We start from the raw sequence: 19,074 nt of genomic DNA on the forward strand, positions 1-19,074 counted from the left end.
CAATATCCTCCTCATGATGCCTGGACAGAAATCTACTACAATATCTCCTGTGGTTATGAAACCAATAATATGGCTATAATGTAAATTAAATATTGTTACTTTTCAGTTCCTAACTCCAATGGTTGTAAGATCTCAGTTACAGTAGGATGAATTTTCTGGACATCAGTAGAAGTGTATTACAGTTAACTGGACTTGGTTTTATTCATTTGGTTTTGTGAAATTCAAATTTCAAATATAAAATTGTTTTGGGTGCCGGAAATAGCTGAACAGATTGCAGGAATAATTAAATATGAATTCCATAGTTTAGATAATCCTATCCTTCAAAGGGACAAAAATAAGTAGATATAAAAAATAATGATAAACGACTCTTTGCGACTTGCAGAGAGAAAATCAAATAGTTTTATGTATTTACTGTAATCCCTGGCTTTTTTAAAGTGAATCTGAAAGACACTAACACTGAAATTGCCTACTGCAGGTTTGCACAGTTTCAGGATCCTGCTGGCTGGCTGACCATCAATCCTACCAATGGTACCGTAACAACTAAAGCAGCCCTGGATCGGGAATCTCCCTTTGCACATGACGGTCAATACACAGCCTTATTTCTTGCTACTGACAATGGTATGTATACATCATTTCTTTTTTTGAATATTCATGTTATAAGATGGTTCAGTGCCAATTTTTATTGTAATATAGATGACAAACCATTGAATAAACATGCACAGAAAAAAATTCTATTTAATTTATGTTCCATCAGTCTACTGATGTTTGAACACTAAATACCAATACAATGATACCAATGTGTAGATTCATGTACAGGAAGTATCATTGGAATAGAAGACTCAGAAGTAGGCAATACTTTGTTCATCTTTTCAAAAATAAGTAGAAAATATTCTTCAGCAAAGGATTACTGTCTAATATTGCAACGCACACAAAATGTTGGAAGATCTCAGCAGGCCAGGTAGAATCTATGGAAAAGAGTACAGTTGACATTTTGGACAGACACCATTCATCAGGACTTTGGATTTCCAGCATCTGCAGTTTTTCCCTTCTTTGCGATTGTCTAACTTTGAATTTAGTTCTGCTTCAACAGTTGAGCTAATCAATTAATACAGAAACTTAGAGAAATAGAAAATTTTGGAAGAACTCAGCAGGACAGGGAGCATCTATGGAAAGGAATAAAGAGTCGACATTTTGAGTTGACATTTTACTTCTTTCCATAGATACTGACTGACCTTTCAGAGTTCCTCCAGCATTTTGTACCTGTTATCCTGGATTTCCAGGGTGTCCAGAATCTCTTGTACGTACAGAAACTTATGGGTGTGTCTGTTATCTTAGAGTTGTTTAGTTTAGATTTTGGAATATTGGGATTACTAACTTCTGGTATTTATGCTACAGAATGTGTCTCCTTATTCTGTTAGGAGGCCTTAAAATCAGTTTTCCATGGAATGGTAGTTCGCTAATTAGATAAGATAAGATAAAACTTTATTTATCCTGAAAGGAATAATTATTGCAAGGTTGTTCAGTCAGAAATACTTACTTCAAAATGCAAAATGTAAACATTGAGGTATGAAAAAATACAAAACGTGCATTAAAATCAATAGTGCAAAATACAGGTGTGCAATGAAACCACATACTTAAGAAAGAGGAGTTATGGAGTCCTATAACGGATTATCGACACCCAATTGCCCACTATTGAGAACATCTACCATAAACGCTGCTTGGACATGGCGAAAAGCATTATCAAGGATGCATCTCACCCTAACCAAGGACTTTTTACTCTCTTCCTATTTGGTAGGTACTATAGGAGCCTCTGCTCTCGCACCAGCAGGCACAGGAAGAGCTTCTTCCCTGAGGCTGTGACCCTGCTGAACCTCACATCACAGTGCTAAGCAGTATTGCACCCATATTATACTGTCTCAGTACTTTTATATTTGTGTGCTGTAGCACTTACTTTTTATTCGCAGTTATTTTGTAAATAACACTATTCTTTGCATTTCTGGTTAGATGCTAACTGCATTTCATTGGCTTTGTATCTGTACTCAGCACAATGACAATAAGGTTGAATGTAATCTAATCTAATCTAACAGAGTCTTATAGCCTCAGAGAAAAAGGATCTCCTGTGGCATTCGGTGGTGTACCTCGGTGGAGTCAATCTGTTACTAAAGGTGCTCCTCTGTTTGCCCAGTATGTCATGGAGGAATTGAGAAGGATTGTCCACAATGCCCCGTAGCTTCTGCTGCATCCTCCTCTCAGACACAACCACCAGGGAATTCAGTTCCATCTCCAGAACAGAACCAGCTTTCCTGACAAGCTTTTCAATCTTTGTGATGTCAGCTATTCTCACCCTGCTGCCCCAGCAGACAACAGCATAGAATAGAATACTGTCCACAACTGAGTCTTAGAACATCTGCAACACAGTATTGCAGACGTTGAATGATCGGAGCCTCCTCAGGAAGTAGAGTCAGCTCTGTCCCTTCTTGTACAGAACCTCTGTATTTTCAGTCTAGTCCAGTTTATTATCTAGGTGAGTTCCCAGGTACTTGTTGTCCTGGACAACTTCCACATCCGTTCCTGCGATGGAGATGGGAATGCAGGGTGTTTTCACCTTCCTGAAGTCTACCACCAACTCCTTTGTCTTAGTGATGTTGAGCTGCAGGTGTTTCAGCCCAGACCACTGAACAAAGTTATCCACCGCTCTTGAACCCAGTTGATGCAGCTCACAACTGCCAAATTGTCCAGGTGGCTGGAGTCGAAGTTGTATCTGAAGTTCGAGGTGGAGCTTCCACCTGCATCTCTGTGAGTTTACTCCCTAGTAAAGCAGATCGTATGGTGTTAAAAACACTGGAGAAATCAAAAAAACATGATTCTCACAGTGCTGCCTGTCTCATCCAGATGGGTGTAAACCTATTGAAGCAGGAAGATAATGGCGTACTTGACTCCAATATGTGGTTGGTAAGCAAACTGCAGGGAGTCCTGTGATGGATTTATGATGGTCCGGAGGTGTGTCAGGACCAGACATTCTCATGATTTCATAACATGTGGGGCTCAGAGCCACTGGTCTGTAGTCCGTGGGTGTGGTGGGATGTGTCTTCTTGGGTACTGCACCTAGGCAGGATGTTTTCCATATCACAGCGAACCTCCCCAGGCTCAGGCTCAGATTATCGTGGTATTGAAAGACTGCACTCAGCTGAGTAGCACACATCTTGAATACCCTTGGGTTGACTCTGTCCAGTTTTACAACCTTGCCTGGGTGAAGCCTGCTGACCTCTCCCCTTACCTGCTCAGCAGTGACTGTCCACCTGTCTGTGGTTGTTGGCCCTCCGGTATCCTTGAAGAGACAGAGGGTGAGGGATGAAAGGGGAGGAGCTGGAGGGTAGATAGGTCACAGAGGGTAAACAGAAGCCTCCTCATCAAACCTGTTGAAAAACCACTTTAGCTCATTGGCCCTGTTCTGGTCCACTTCAATCATCTGATCTCTGGTCTTGTTGTACCCTGTGATCATTATCATACCACTCCATGCTGTCAAATTAATTGATAAGGGTCAAAGGGGACATGTCAAATTAATTGGTGAGGGTTAAAGGGGACATATCAAATTAATTAGTGAGGGTCAAAGAGGACATGTCAAATTAATTTGTGCAGGTCAAAGGAGACATGTGAAATTAACTGCTGAGGGTCAAAGGGGACATGTCAAATTTCTTTACCATTCTGAGCAGTTAAAGGTGCTGGTGTGCTTCCTTGGTTATAGTGGTTATACCAGGACACTTGAGCCAATGGGCACTGTTCCCGTTTCCTGCAGTCAATGACGACTGTTTTGTTTTGCTGACATTGAGAGAAAGGTTTTTTTTATAAACACACTGTTATTTGAGTTTCAGCCCACTACAGTGTGATGTCATTCGTATTACTGCTTGTTGACTAACTTATAGCCATATCAATACTTCTTTCCTTTCCACCAATTTTGAATCTTCTGCTTCAACTTCTATTTGTCCAGCTCATTCTGCATTTTCATTTCTATTTACTCTCATTCCTATATTACTCTGTTCACTGAACTGCGATCCTGAGGTAAGTTTAATAACCATAACAAGGGAAATTCTAGTTTCAGGTTTTAGATTCATTTATTGATAAGTGATTCAATCAGGAAATAAATAAACGTATCATAATATTCTTCAGTTTAATTGTAAATTGTAACATGATACAGTATATATCACTACTTTCATCTTTATTCAAAATAAATTATCAGTTAGACCTTCTCATTTATTGCTAACTAAAGGATGTCATGAAACGACAATGTCTTTTAGGAAGTAAATCTATTAAAGTGCATTGTAATTACAAATAATTCAGTGAATTTAAACAGCTCATGTTATGTGGAATAGAGAAGTCGATGGAGAGATGCATCAAGGGGGTTAGAGAGTAAGAAGGCAAAGAGAGAAGAGTTGCCAAAGAATGAGGAACACAGGAGCGTACAATTTTTTTAAAAAGAAAAGCTATATATTTTTCCTGAACCCTAGTTTACGGAGGATTCTGTAGTTCGGCTACATCATTTTTCTGGTACAGTTGGTAAATTATATATCATAGTACAGAGGTACAGAGTGTAACACTTTCATTCTTTTTGATGCATGATTTAGTGAGAACCTTCTTCAATTACTTTACTTCATTTCACACTTTTTGTCCTCCCGTTATAATCCATATATCTGCAATCCACACATCCACAATATTTGCCAGTGTTGCTTCTTAGTGGGATATCTCTGTTCTGCCCTCGGCCTCTGAGCTCATCATCCTCAGTGATTTCTATAAGACCATAAGACAGAGGACCAGAATTAGGCCACTTGGCCCATCAAGTCTTCTCCACCATTCAATCATGGCTGATCCTTTCTTCCCCTGCTCAACCCACCACCCAGCCTTCTCGCTGTAACCTTTGATGTCATGTCCGATCAAGAATCTGTCAAGTTCTGCCTTAAATAGACCCAGTGACCTGGCCTTCACAGCTCCCTGGGGTAACAGATTCCATAAATTCACCACCCTCTGGCTAAAGAATTTTCTCCACATCTCAGACTTAAATGGACGCCCCTCTATCCTAAGGCAGTGCCCTCTTGACCTAGGCTCCACCACCATGGGAAACATCCTTTCTACATCTACTCTGTCTAGGACTTTCAACATTTGAAAGGTTTCATTGAGATCACCCCCACCCCCATCCTTCTAAATTCCAGCAAGTACAGACCCAGAGCCATCAAACATTCCTCATATGATAACCCTATCATTCCCGGAATCATCCTTGAACCTCCTCTGAACCTTCACCAATGCCAGCACATCTTTTCTTAGATGAGGGGCCCAAAACTGTTCACAATACTCAATGTGAGGCCTCACCAGTGCCTTATAAAGCCTCAGCATCACACCCCTGCTCTTATATTCTAGATCTCTTGAAATGAATGTTCTTTTGCATTGGCCTTCCTCACCACCGACTCAACCTGCAAGTTCTCCCAAGTCTCTTTGCATCTCAGATTTTTGGATTTTCTCCCCATTTAGAAAATAGTCTACACACTTATTTCTGCTTCCAAAGTGCATGACCGTGCATTTTCCACATATTATTTCATTTGCCAATTTGTTGCTCATTCTCCTAAACTGCATAAGTCTTTCTGCAGCCAGCCTGTTTCCTCAACACTACCTGCCCCCCCCCCCCAATCTTTGTAACATCTGCAAACTTAGCAACAAAGCCACCTATTCCATCATCTACTGTAACCAAACTACAGAACTGGTGTACAGCATAAAAAGAGGTGGTCCCAAATCTGACCCCTACGGAATACCAGTAGTCTCTGGCAGCCATGAGAAAGGGATCTTTTTATTCCCACTTGCTGCCTCCTACCAATCAGCCAATGCTCTAACCATGCCAATAACTTTACTCTCATACCATGGGCTCTTTACTTGATAAGCAGCCTCATGTGTGGCACCTTATCAAAGGTTTTCTGAAAGTCCAAATATACAACATCCACTACATCCCTTTTATCTATCCTATGTGTAATCTCTTTAAAGAATTCCAACAGGTTTGTCAGGCAAGATCTGCCCTTAAGGAAACCATGTCCTATCTTGTCCTGTGTCACCAAGTACTCCATAACCTCATCCTTGACAATTGACTCCAACATCTTCCAACTACTAAGGTCAGGCTAACTGGTCTAAAATTTCCTTTTGGCTGCCTCCCTCCTTTCTTAAAGAGTGGAGTGACATTTTCATTTTTCCAGTCCTCTGGGACGATGCCAGAGTCCAGTGATTTCAGAAAAATCTTTACTAATGCCTCCACAATCTTTACCACTACCTGTTTCAGAACCCTAGTGTGCAGTTCATCTAGTCCAGGTAACTTACGAGGGGTGATTGATAAGTTTGTGGCCTAAGGTAGAAGGCATCAATTTTAGAAAATCTAACACATTATTTTCCTACATTTACACACTTAGTCCAGTGATCGTGGAGCATATGGATCCCTTCTTTGTAGTAGTCGGCATCTTGGACCTCCAGAAAGTGGTCCACAGCAGATGTGATTGATAAGTTTGTGGCCTAAAGTAGAAGGAGATGCATTATTAACTTCAAACTTTTTGTATTTTCACTCAAAGAGTTGAACTGCACGTGCATTTAACGAGAGCTGTATAACTCATCTCCTTCTACCTTAGGCCACAAACTTATCAATCACCCCTGCTGTGGACCACTTCTACAAAGAAGGGATCCGTATGCTCCACGACCGGTGGACTAAGTGTGTAAATGTAGGAGGGGACTATGTTGAAAAATAAATGTACTAGGTTTTCTAAAATTGACTCCTTCTACATTAGGCCACAAACTTATCAATCACCCCTCGTATGTACCCTTAGGTCTTTTAGCTTTACGAGCACCTTCTCCCCTGTAGTAACTGCACTCATTTCTCTTCCCTCACCATCCTTCAATATCTAGTGCACTGCTGGTGTCTTCCACAGTGAAGACTGATGTGAAATACTCATTAATTTCTTCAATCATCTCCTTGTCCCCGTTATAATTCCTTTGGCCTCATTTTTTAGCTGTCCTATATCCACTCTCATCAATCCTTTATTTTTTACCTACTTGAAAAAGCTTTGACTATCCACTTTGATATTGTTTGATAGATTGCTTTCTCATTTCATCTTTTCCCTCCTAATGATTTTTTTAGTTGCTCTCTGTAGGTTTTTAAAAGCTTCCCAATCCTCTATCTTCCCACTAATATTTACTTTGTTGTATGCCCTCTCAGTTTCTCACTTCAGTCCTCATGTCAATTTCTCTTGGCCTTACACCACCTAAATTTGCTGCAAATGTGTTCTCTCCAAATCTCTCCCATTCTATGAGCTTTTCTAATCATAATCCGATCCACACCATCTTTGCCATTTCATGAGGCTTTGTTATAACCATGAAAAATCTAAATATTGTGTATCTCTAACATTCAATATTAAACACAGAGACATACTAAAATCCATGTAAGTTTGCTATTTTTAGGATATGTTCTTTGATATGGGGATTTCCTGGAGCCAGTGACAGTGATAATTGTTACAAATGTTATATTAAAGAAAATGGATTAAGTGGTTGGTGAAAGCAATCAGTGAGTGTAAGAGTGCAATCAGTGAGCCTAAGACTTCTGCACAGTACAATATCTTTATGTTTTTAAAGGCAAACTTACGGAATTATTTTAATACATAGAGCAGTGAAGGCAGCATCCATTATTAAGGACCTCCAGCACCCAGAGCATGCCCTTTTCTCACTGTTACCATCAGGTAGGAAGTACAGAACCCTGAAGGCACATAGTCAGCGATCTAGGAACAGCTTCTTCCCCTCTGCCATCCGATTCCTAAATGGACATTGAACCCTTGGACACTACCTCACTTTTTTAATACACAGTATTTCTGTTCTTTTTTGCGTGATTTTTAATCTGTTCAAAATATATATACTGCAATTTATTTATTTATTTATTATTATTATTTTTCTTCTATATTATGTATTGCATTGAATTGCTACTGCTAAGTTAACAAATTTCATGTCACATGCCAGTGATAATAAACCTGATTCTGATTCTGATTCTGAATTGCAAGCATCCCAATGAATTCGGCTTCAATCACTGAAATGCTATCTGTTGGCTTAGTCCTAGTATATAGTAATATTTTCGAATTAATATTTAATTTGTTTATGAGCAATGTTACTGTTGTCAGGCTTGACATTTATTGTTCATCATTAATCTGAGTGACTTGATAGACCATTTCCAAGGTCAGTGAAGTGTCAACTGTATTGTTATTAGCTTAGAGTAGGTCTTTCTGACATTCCAATGTTTTTATGTGCACCTTTATTGATAACAATATTTATTACAAATTTGCAATTACTTGAATTTGAGACCCTCAACTGTTGTGCTGGACTTTTCATATTGATGCATCTAGTTTACATTTAGAGCATATAAATGGCAGCACAAAACACATGATGTAGCCATGTATAGTAGGTGTGATGTGAACTGTCCATCGAAGTACATACAATAAATTTCAGAGACAAGGTAAAACTTGCCACCACATCTACCTGGCTGACTTAATGCTATTGACCAGAAATTAACTTCTGCCTCTGTCACTTATGGGCGACCCAGTGGTGTCATGTCAAAGTTCAAAGCACAAAGAAAATATATTATCAAATTACATACACTATATGTCACCATATAAAGTAAAGTAAAGGCATCCGTTAGTCTTGTGAGACCATGGATCTGCGCCTGGAAAGTCTTCACTCTCCAGGGCACAGGCCTGGGCAAGGTTGTATGGAAGACCAGCAGTTGCCCATGCTGCAAGTTTCCCCTCTCCACGACACCAATGTTGTCCAAGGGAAGGGCATTAGGACCCATACAGCTTGGCACCAGTGTTGTCGCAGAGCAATGTGTGATTAAGTGCCTTGCTCAAGGACACAACACGTTCCCTCGGCTGGGGCTCAAACTCACGACCTTCAAGTCGCTAGTCAAATGCCTTAACCACTTGGCCACGTGCCCACACATCACCATATACAACACTGAGATTCATTTTCTTGTGGGCATACTCAATAAATCTATAGAATAACAACCATGATAGAATGAATTGAAGACTGCACCTGCGTGGGGGTCTGGCTCACATGCAAAAGACAATGAACTGTGCAAAGGTGTCAGCACAATGCTTTACAGTCGCAGCCGTAAGATTGAGGTGCAATCCCCACTGTTGTCTGTAAGGAGTTTGTATGTTCTCCCCATGACATGAATTTGCTGTGAGTGCTCTGCTTTCCTTCCAAGCTATACAGTTAGAGTTGGAGAGTTGTGTGCATACTATATTGGAGCTGGAAGTGTGGGAACGCTTGTGGGCTGCCCAACACAATCCGCATTGATTTGACTTGACACAATGATGTATTCACTAAATGGCTAGCATGAGAGGGCGCAGTTTTAAGGTGCTTGGAAGCAGGTACAGAGGAGATGTCAGGGGTACACAGAGATTGGTGAGTGCGTGGAATGGGCTGCTGGCGACAATGACGGAGGCAGATGCAATAGGGTCTTTTAAGAGACTCCTGGATAGGTACATGGAGCTTAGAAAAATAGAGGGCTATGGGTAACCCTAGGTAATTTCTAAGGTAAGGAAATGTTTGGCACAGCTTTGTGGGCCGAAGGGCCTGTATTGTGCTGTAGGTTTTCTATGTTTCGTTGTACATGGAACAAAGAAGGCAAACCTTAATTCCTTTCTGTCTCTGGCTCTCTCTTTCCCTCCCTCTATTTTTCTCTTCTCCTTCTCTTCCCCTCCTCTTCCCCTCCCTCTTTCTCTCCATTTCTCTCTTCCCCTCCCTCACTTTATTTCTCAATTCCCCCTTCCTCTCTCCCTCCTCCAAAGATCTCTGGCACAATTTCCATTGTTTCTTTTGTAAGTTGTCAAACCTCTGTTGTTAGAAAGCATTTGATTATAGCTTCACAGAAGCAGAAAGTTTTATGCTCTTAACCAGGAGTACCAAAAATGCACTTCTGAACTGAATGTGATCTCTGAAGATCAAGTTGGATGTAGTAATGGGGCATAACAAAAGGTGTACACGTCATCTATTACAGTTCACTGTAAAATGTAAAACATCCTGTCACTGGTAGTTTTTTCAGTAAATGACTATTCTTTTTGCTGGACTTAAAACCATACTGTAAATCAAAGCAGCCTCTGTTATTATCTGGTATCATGGGGAGTGAAGAAGAGTTCACGAATGGCACTATATTCTTCAGAATGAATGGATTCATGACTGCATATGGTAGAAATGTTGTCTTCTGTTCCAATCCTTATCTCTCTCTATGTATTATAATAGCATCATTTATAAGTGTTTCTCCAAGAAGACCACAACCTTGTTGTGCTTTGGAGGCTTGCATGCCTCACTGACTTGGAGGTACGCTGGCTGGAGTCAGTCCCTTATGCTTTGGCTCTTGGTAAGGTCACCCATGCCAAACAGGTCAAGGAGTAGAGGCCAGCTTAAGAGTGGTCCACTGGTCCTCCAGGTTCAAGTGTTTAGCTCGGGGCTAACAATCCTATTGATCAAACAAACTGTTATGGGAACAGCAATGAAGAATCCTTTTACATCTGTGTGTAATGGTATAACTGAGTCTCCACCCGGGACTTGCATAGCTGACAGTAGTGAAAACTGAGACAGAGGTAGTGGCACGATGAAGGAAGCCCTGAACACCGCCATGACCAAGCATCAAGAGGACATGGCCCTGATCATCCTGGGGAAGCACTGAACGTGGACTGGGTACGTAGTGGGAAGACAGGCCAACTCCATCATCAAGACAGCACTTCACTGGATCCCTGAGGGGTAGAGGAAACAAAGAAGAACAAAGATACTTAGCACCACGTGAAGAGGAATGAGGACCCTGAACCACACTTGGGGTACAATAGAGAAGACAGCCAAAGACAGACAGAGATGGAAGATTTTCATTGCTGCTCCAAACGCTAGCAGGCATAACAGGCAGTAAGTAAGTGTTGCTTTAGTTTTCCAATAGGATTAAGTGTGCAGTTTTTCATGAGATACTTCAAATCAAAATTACATTTCAAAAGAAACTCTTGCAGCAGAGATAAGCTGCTACGTCAGGTAAAATGGCAATTGTTACTATCAGCTTATTACATCCCACCACTGAAAGAAACTTGGTAAAAAGAGCTTTGCCATTCCTCAGATAACAAAAGTCACAAGACTCTGATTATCTTAGGGCAATAGTAAAAGAAAGAAGAAAGTAATAAATAAGGGTTTTGTTAGTAAGTGATAATTTTGAAATATTACTTTCTTACCAGCTTTCCTAACCATTTTGTTGAATATAAATTCTAGATGTTAGGACTAATTATTAACATGGCGCCTGCAGACTTCAACCATAACTGAAAATATATTGTAGCTCTCAACAATTAGGCTATTTTTTCAAATCATGTTGTAGTTCAGTATGCATAGGGCTTTGCGTTCCTGCCGAAGCATAAAATTCCCTCTAGGCCTTGTCATTGAACTAGAGATTTCTTTTTTCTCTTTTGCGGAGATACAGAAAATAATTTAAACCTGTTCAATATTAACAGCCCCAGTGGCATGGGTTAAAACTTTTCATATCTTTAAGTAATAGACATGATAAATTTTGAATTGGAAAACAGAATTACTTTGGCTGATCAAAAATTAAGCTTTATTTATGTATTCAGCATCAATATCTTTGTTAAAGTTTAAAAATGAAAGAAAACAGTACCATTTTATCACTTCAAAAATTGTAGCTTATATGTAATGGAGTTGCAAAGAGTACATTTCATTCCTTCTACATCTTGCAGCATGTTACAGTAAATATCAAGCAAATAGCTTTGATTTAGTGTCCTATTAGTGCTGTCCGTGGAATAAAATAGAGGGCGATTATAAGGTAAATTGAAAAAGCTTTGTCATTTCAACTCCAGTCACACTGCATGTAGCCAATATGCTGGAAGAACTAGGGAGCAACAATGTTGTAACAAAAATCATCTTTCAGCATCACACCCTTTTATTCTTTATTCTTGTTCTTTAATAGTTATTTAACTCAAACTGATCCCTTTCCATTCACAATCTAACAAGCTAAACCACTGAAATTTGTGCCTCATAAATATGTCCCAAATAGTGTTGGTACAGTAATTCATTGAATAGTAACAGTGTCATACGAATTCCAAAAGTTAATGAACTGATAAATTTGTAAGTTGTAAGATTACTTTTTTTCTCCATTTTCTTTGTCCTATGCATCTACTCAACACCCCTTTTAATAGATTTAAATCTTTTCCTTTAATTCATTAATGCTTATGTAAACATTGCAACCTTTTTCTGAATCGTTCATTATCTTTGGTTTTTCCACCCATTTATGTGCTGTCGCATATCTGATTGTAAACTTCACACAAGGTAACTTCACTCCAATGCTGGCATTAGAGAGGGTGCAGAGAAGGTTCACAAGAATGATTCTGGGATTGAAGGGCTTATCACATGAGGAGTGTTTGATGGCTCGGGGCTTGTGCTCACTGGAATTCAGAAGAATGAGGGGCGATCTCATTGAAACCTGCTGAATGTAGAAGGGGCTTGATGGAATGGACGTGGAGAGGATATTTCCTGTGGTAGGGATGTCTAGAACCAGACAACACTGCCTCAGAATAGAGGGATGTCCAATTAGAACTGAGATGAGGCAAAATTTATTTAGCTAAGGAGTTGTTAATCTGTGGTATTTGTTGTCACAGGCAGCTGTGGAAGCCAGTTTATTGGGTATATTTAAGGCAGAAGTTAATAGATTCTTGATTATTTCAGGCATGAGGGAGTAGGCAGGAGACTGAGGTTGAGAGGGAAATGGACCAGCCATGAGGAAATGGCGGAGCAGACTAATTCTGCTCCTGTGTCATATGATTTTATGGTAACTACTGTGTCATGACTGTTCCTACTATTGTATACCATTTCCCAACAAAAGCACCAGTTGTATACCAAATGTTCCTACTTCCTTTTGTGGAGATTCTGGAGCCTGTCTCTCTCCAACTGATTTAACCTTTTGCTGTTCAGAATGAGGGGACGAAGTTGATTCAATCAGCTGCAACCTGTTACATAACCATTCCTTACTTATGAGTGTTGTAGTGTTGAACATCTGTAAAGTAACATTGCATACTTGTTGGTATTTGCTATTTGACACAAGTGTCAATAACTAATGATTGATATCAGAAGTTACTTGCGTGGAATAGTGAAAAGTAAACAGAAAAACTAAATTTATTGGTTTTCAGCCATGAAAAGTGTCCAGAAAAAGTTCATGGAATGGTTTCAGGAATGAAAGAGTTAACATGTAAGGAGTGTTTGATGGCTTTGGGCCTGTACTCACTGGAGTTTAGAAGAATGAGGGGGAAGATCTCATTGAACCCTATAGAATATTGAAACTTACTGAATAGTGAAAGGCCTAGATGGAGTGGACATGGGAAGGATATTTCTCATAGTGGGAGAGTCAAGGACCAGAGGGTGCAGGTTCGGTATACAAGATACCCCATCAGAACAGAGATGAGGAGGAATTTCTTTAGCCAGAGGGTGGTGAATCTATGGAATTCATTGCAACAGACAGTGTGGAGGTCAGATCCATTGGGTATATTTAAAGCAGAAATTGATAGGTTGTTGATTAGTAATGGTGTCAACGATTACAGGAAGTAGGCAGGAAAATGGGGTTGAGGGGGCATGATAGAATGGTGGAGTAGTCTCAATGGGCCAAATGGCCTAATTCTGCTCCTATGTCGTATGGTCTTATGGTCTTTTGTAATTCTTTTGTGAATTATAAAAGATAGATATGGCTGACGTATAGATCAGCCATGATCTAATTAAATGTTAATAGTCAAGGGGATAAAGTGTTTACTCTTCATAAGTCAGTGAATTACATCAGGATCAGAATCAGGTTTATTATCACAATCTTATATGACTGACATGAAATGTGTTGCTTTAAGGAAGCGGTTCAGTGCAAAGGTATAAAGTTATTTAAAAAAAATTACAAAATAAATAAATAACTAGCACCAAGAAAAGCATTTAATTAACAATTAATCATGTGTTCATAGACAGTTCCGATACTTGGTAACAAAGGGGAAGAAACTGTTTCAGAATCACTGTGGGCCTTCACACTCCTGTACCTCCTCCCTGATGGTTGTAACAAGAAGAGGGCATGTTCCGGATAGCGTGGGTTCTTAATGATGGATGCCACCTCTTGAAGATGTCTCAGTGGTGGGGAGGGTTGTTCCTATGATGCACTTGGCTGAGTGTATAAGCCCTCTGCGGCCTCCTGCGCTCCTGGGCATTCGAGGCTCCATACTAGGCTGTGATGTAACCAACAGAATCCTCTCCACCGTACATCTACAGAAATTTGCATTGAGTTTCTGGTGTGATTATAGGCAAGTATGACGACCATTTCACAGACAGTTTGAACCAACAACCTGCAATGAGAGGAACCCTTTTGTTTTTTGGTAGTATATTGTTCTAGGAAGTATTGGTGTCCAAGGCGTTGCCAGAGCTGCTTGGTGTTTTCTCAGCAAATAGCTTCAGATCATTACATTTTCATTTTTATTTACTTAGAGGTACGCCATGGTAACAGGTCCAATGAGCTTACGCTGCCTAATTACTAATTAACCAGTCAACCCATACATCTTTGGAATGTGGGAGGAATCCAGATCTCCCAGAGGAAATCCATGCAGTCACAGGAAAAATGTACAAACTCTCTACACGCAGCAGTGGAATTGAACGCAGATCACTAGTGCCTCAAAGCAATCCTGGAACGGCTAAGCTGCCATGCCTCACTTTTGTACAGTGAAAATTCAGGACTTTGGTGTTTCAGCCACAGAATAGCACTCCAGCAAAACAGCTCCTGAAGCAGTGCTGTAGAATACTGACAACCAACAAACCCAAGCTGACAAATACAGTCGTACCTCATATGCAAATTATTTATTCCAGATCTTTATTTAAGAGCGATTTTACACTTCACCTGCTCAAACTTTCTGATGAGTATTTGTGTCAAGGATACTGACTTTGCTTATCATATATCAAAAGTTATTATCAACTTTTGTTTGAAAAATGTTTTACCTAGCATAATAGTTTTTCTGCTGTGTTAATTGTGCATAAATTTAATTCAGAGCTATATAGTCCTTGAAATAAGCACAGTGGAGTGGAAAGTTATGATGGCCTGTTTATGCATACACAACCAATAGTGCCTAGAGAGCAATACTCGAGACAGACAGGAAAGAGATTGGAAATATTACATTGTTAAATTTCAATGTCATCCTTAGCAAACTGGCTTTCCTGCATCTGGCCTGTGTTCAGCCTGTTAATTCCAGGTGCAGGGTTGAACTTCTTCCCTTGCTTTGCTATATTTTAGCTGGTGCTTGAAGTGTGAGGATCACTAATTTGGTCTATTCTTCTCTTTCTCCTCTGCTTCCTTCTCCTCAGCTGGCCAAGGCAGGGAGTTTAGATAACACCCCCTGAATGCCATTCTTGGTCCCCCTAGTGCATAGGATCAACAGCTATACTATGCTATGTTAGTATTCCTGTTCAGGAGCAATCCTGTATCTAGACAGCGGGGGAGGTTGGTAGAAAAACCCATTAGCCTTGTTCTGTTAATTAAAGTATGTCTAATTATGATAAGACGACAAATTTCCATAGTGAGGAACTGAAGAAAATGTAATCAATTAACCTACTGTCATTTTCGCCACTGTAGGAATATGCTAATTATAATATTGTTTAATACAGTGTCATGGTATTATTGCTTTACATATAAAGGATGAAGAACAGGAACCAAAAATCACTAATAAAAGTGAGTTGGCCTCAAAGATAAGAGAAACATTAGGACATTAAAGGAAAAAGACTGCTTTCAGATTGATGGGAGCAAGTTTTTTTTTATGGAGTTAATTACCTGTGCACTGACACAGAGAGCCAGACTAGAAAGATTGGAATAAACTAAAACTCAATTTTAAATTTGCTTCCCTCTTGCAGAGTGTGATGCCCTATAATGAATGTGTTTAAACACTGCCCATCTATGTACTCAGGTCAGCTAATTCGACATGAAGCTTTCTCCTTCACTGCCATCATCTATCAATTGCTATGACATCCCAAATTTGAAAAAAATTCAGAACAAAAAATAAGTCTCAACAGTGCCATCATAGGCGAAACTGCCACTTGTGTCAAACCCTATATAATATTAATGGTTAATTAAAGAGGAATGTTTTATTTCTCTGTGACTTTTTGTTCATTCAATGACCACTTTATTAGGTACCTCCTGTATATGATAAAGTGGCCACTGAGTGTATGTTCATGGCCCATTTACTTCAACGTTCGATGTGTTGTATGATCAGAGATGCTCTTCTGCATACTACTGTTGTAATGGATAGTTATTTCAGTTACGGTTGTTTTCCTCTCAGCTTGATGCAGTCTGGCCATTCTCCTGTGACCTCTCTCGTTAACAAGGCATTTTTTGCCCACAGAACTGTGGCTCACTGGATGTTTTTGTTTTTCACACCATTACCTAGAGGCTGCTGTGCACAAAAATCCCTGAAGATCAGCAGATTCTGAGATACTGTACTCAAACTACTTCATCTGACACCAACAATCATCCCACAGTCAAAGTCACTTTGATCACATGTCTTCCCCATTCTGGGGTTTGGTCTAAACAACAAATGAACCTCTTGCAATACAGACAAAATGCTGAGGAACCCAGTAGGTCTAGCAGCATCTATGGGAATGAATAAACAGTCGACATATCAGGCTGTGACTGTTCTTCAGGACTGCTGAAGAACTGATCCTCTTGGCCATGCTTTTATGCACTGAATTGCTGCCACATGATTGGCTGCTTAGATATTTGCATGAACAAACAGGTGTATCTAAAAAAGTGACCTTTCAGTGTATAAAAGCATAGCTTGATATAAATTGCGAGAACAAGAACACCATTTAAGAAGCTTCTTGACAGTTACTTCAATGAGCAGGGCATAGAAGGGCAGCCAAAAGGGATTAGTGTAGATAGGCATGATAGATACACAGAGGTGATGGGTGCCTCTTTCTGGGTTGAACAACAAAATGACTTCTCAACATCATACATTTGTAATCCCTTTTTTCTACTCTGTGAGGATAGTTGGTAAAACCATTTGGTTTTGGTTTAGTATTTCATGCAGTGTTTAGTCATCTCTCCTAAACTTTCCCAATACTTAGTGTATAACTTTGTATTTTTTCCAGTGCTGGGAGGTTGCAAAATTGTAAGAGACTCTGAAATTAGTAAAAGAAATATCAATTTTAATAATGTCTTCAAACAAGGTCTGTAGCTATACTTCCCTCCCAAATTCCATACAAATTATAATCAATGCCTTGGCATTGAAAATAATGATTTGAATAAAATATAATGGAACTTTATACAAAAAAATTAATGAAGCATAATTTGTGCTTTGCATTATTAATTCATCAATATCAACATGTTTTAAAGATAAAAGCTCATTTTGTATATATTTTGAAACAAATGGCAATTTTGCTTACAATAATTGGAAAGAATCTGGAATTAGACATCCTTTCAGTGGTACTTCCTTATAGGCACTGCAAAACAAAGGCAAATATCTGATCATCATGTCTGCATCATGTCACTATCTAATTCAACAAATCAGAAGATGTATAATGGGATTCTGGATTTGCAATGAGTTGTGGTATTGATTCTTCAGAAATATTATCAACCAGTATTGTGCTGGACATTGGAAAAAATGACTCCATTTCAACAAAATGAAACCAAAAACATCCAATTAATCAGTATCTTCCAAAGTCAAGATAATTATTCATTGGAGAGAAGGTTATTCTGAAGAGTCTAAACTGGGCAACAGTACCTATTTTACTGCCATACTGCACTAGCTGTTTAGTTCTAACATAGAATGTTAAGTTCTGACTTTGATTCCTCCCTGTAAGTAGAAAACATTATTGAATCTACAGTGTAATCTGTTGAATATGATTGCAGACCAGAGAAAGTACCTCGTATGTTAGGATAACTAAAACATGTTAGTTCAAAAATAAGGGATATTTCAAAAGCATTCTCAGTAAGATTTCTCTGAGCTTGAATGAACTAAAAAGCACCACAAAATATGAATTGTCACATTGAAATTAATTTTATTTTATAATCTCCACCCTTGTTTTTAAATCATGGATAGATTTAGTTAATTTATAAATTTTAAACACTATTAACTTGGAAAGTATATAAAATATTTAACTAAAATCAATTCATAAAAACTAAATAGGTTTATGCAATCCCTCTCCCAATTCCTTCCATTCAAATTAATAGGTTACTGATTGAACAGTCAGATTTCCCTGTGAAATACGGAAAATAGAAAATTACTGCCATAAGGTCGAAAAAATTTGTATGATTTCCAATTACGATTAGCGCTTTGGCCGAAAACTGTTTCTCTTCCCACAGCCCAACCTGACTTGCTGAGTATTTGTAGCATTTTCTGTATTGAAAGTTCAAAGTGAACTTAGTATTATTTATTACCATATACAACCTTTGAGATTTGTTTATTCTCAGATTTCTGCCATCTTTCATTTCAGGTATCTTGGGCAACATCCATTGCGATGAGTTCACCCTTAGATATATGCTTGGCACTATGAAATTCCCTTCCAAATCGTCTTACTGCTCTATATTTTCCGGTTTATTTTTTTAGTTCCCTTTCTTTTCCTTTAAAACTTGCCTCTTTGACAAAATTTTGGTCATCGGCCTAATTTTTTCATGAATTCTTTTCATGAATTGGTGGTCTTCCTGTGAACTGACTGGGAATCTGTTACTATATTAAGAAGCACAATATGTTTATAAGTTCTTGTTATAGCTGTAGGAGGACACTCACAATTAAATGTGATAATAGTAGAATCAGTATCAGGTTTAATATCATTGGCATACGTTGTGAAATTTGATAATTTAGCAGCAACAGTACAATGCAATACATGATAAATATAGAAAAAATATATAAATGAATTACAGTAAATATGTATATATGTATATTCAATAGATAAATTAAACATAGTAGTGCAAAAACAGAAATAATAAAAAAAAAGTGAGGTACTGCTCAAGGGTTCAATGTCCAT

At 38.9% G+C, this 19,074-nt stretch overlaps 1 protein-coding gene across 3 annotated transcripts in view; it reads left to right on the forward strand.

Annotated features, from left to right (window-relative positions):
- cdh13 (cadherin 13, H-cadherin (heart)) overlaps positions 1–19,074 on the forward strand; it is a 1,230,859-nt gene that overhangs the window by 1,168,921 nt on the left and 42,864 nt on the right. For all 3 annotated transcript variants that reach the window (XM_063067141.1, XM_063067142.1, XM_063067140.1), the window contains exon 11: positions 476–618. In XM_063067141.1, coding sequence (XP_062923211.1) covers positions 476–618 — 143 coding nt within the window. The remainder of the gene's footprint in view (positions 1–475; positions 619–19,074) is intronic.

Source organism: Mobula hypostoma, chromosome 14 (genome assembly GCF_963921235.1).
Source record: "Mobula hypostoma chromosome 14, sMobHyp1.1, whole genome shotgun sequence".
Classification (NCBI taxonomy): domain Eukaryota; kingdom Metazoa; phylum Chordata; class Chondrichthyes; order Myliobatiformes; family Myliobatidae; genus Mobula; species Mobula hypostoma.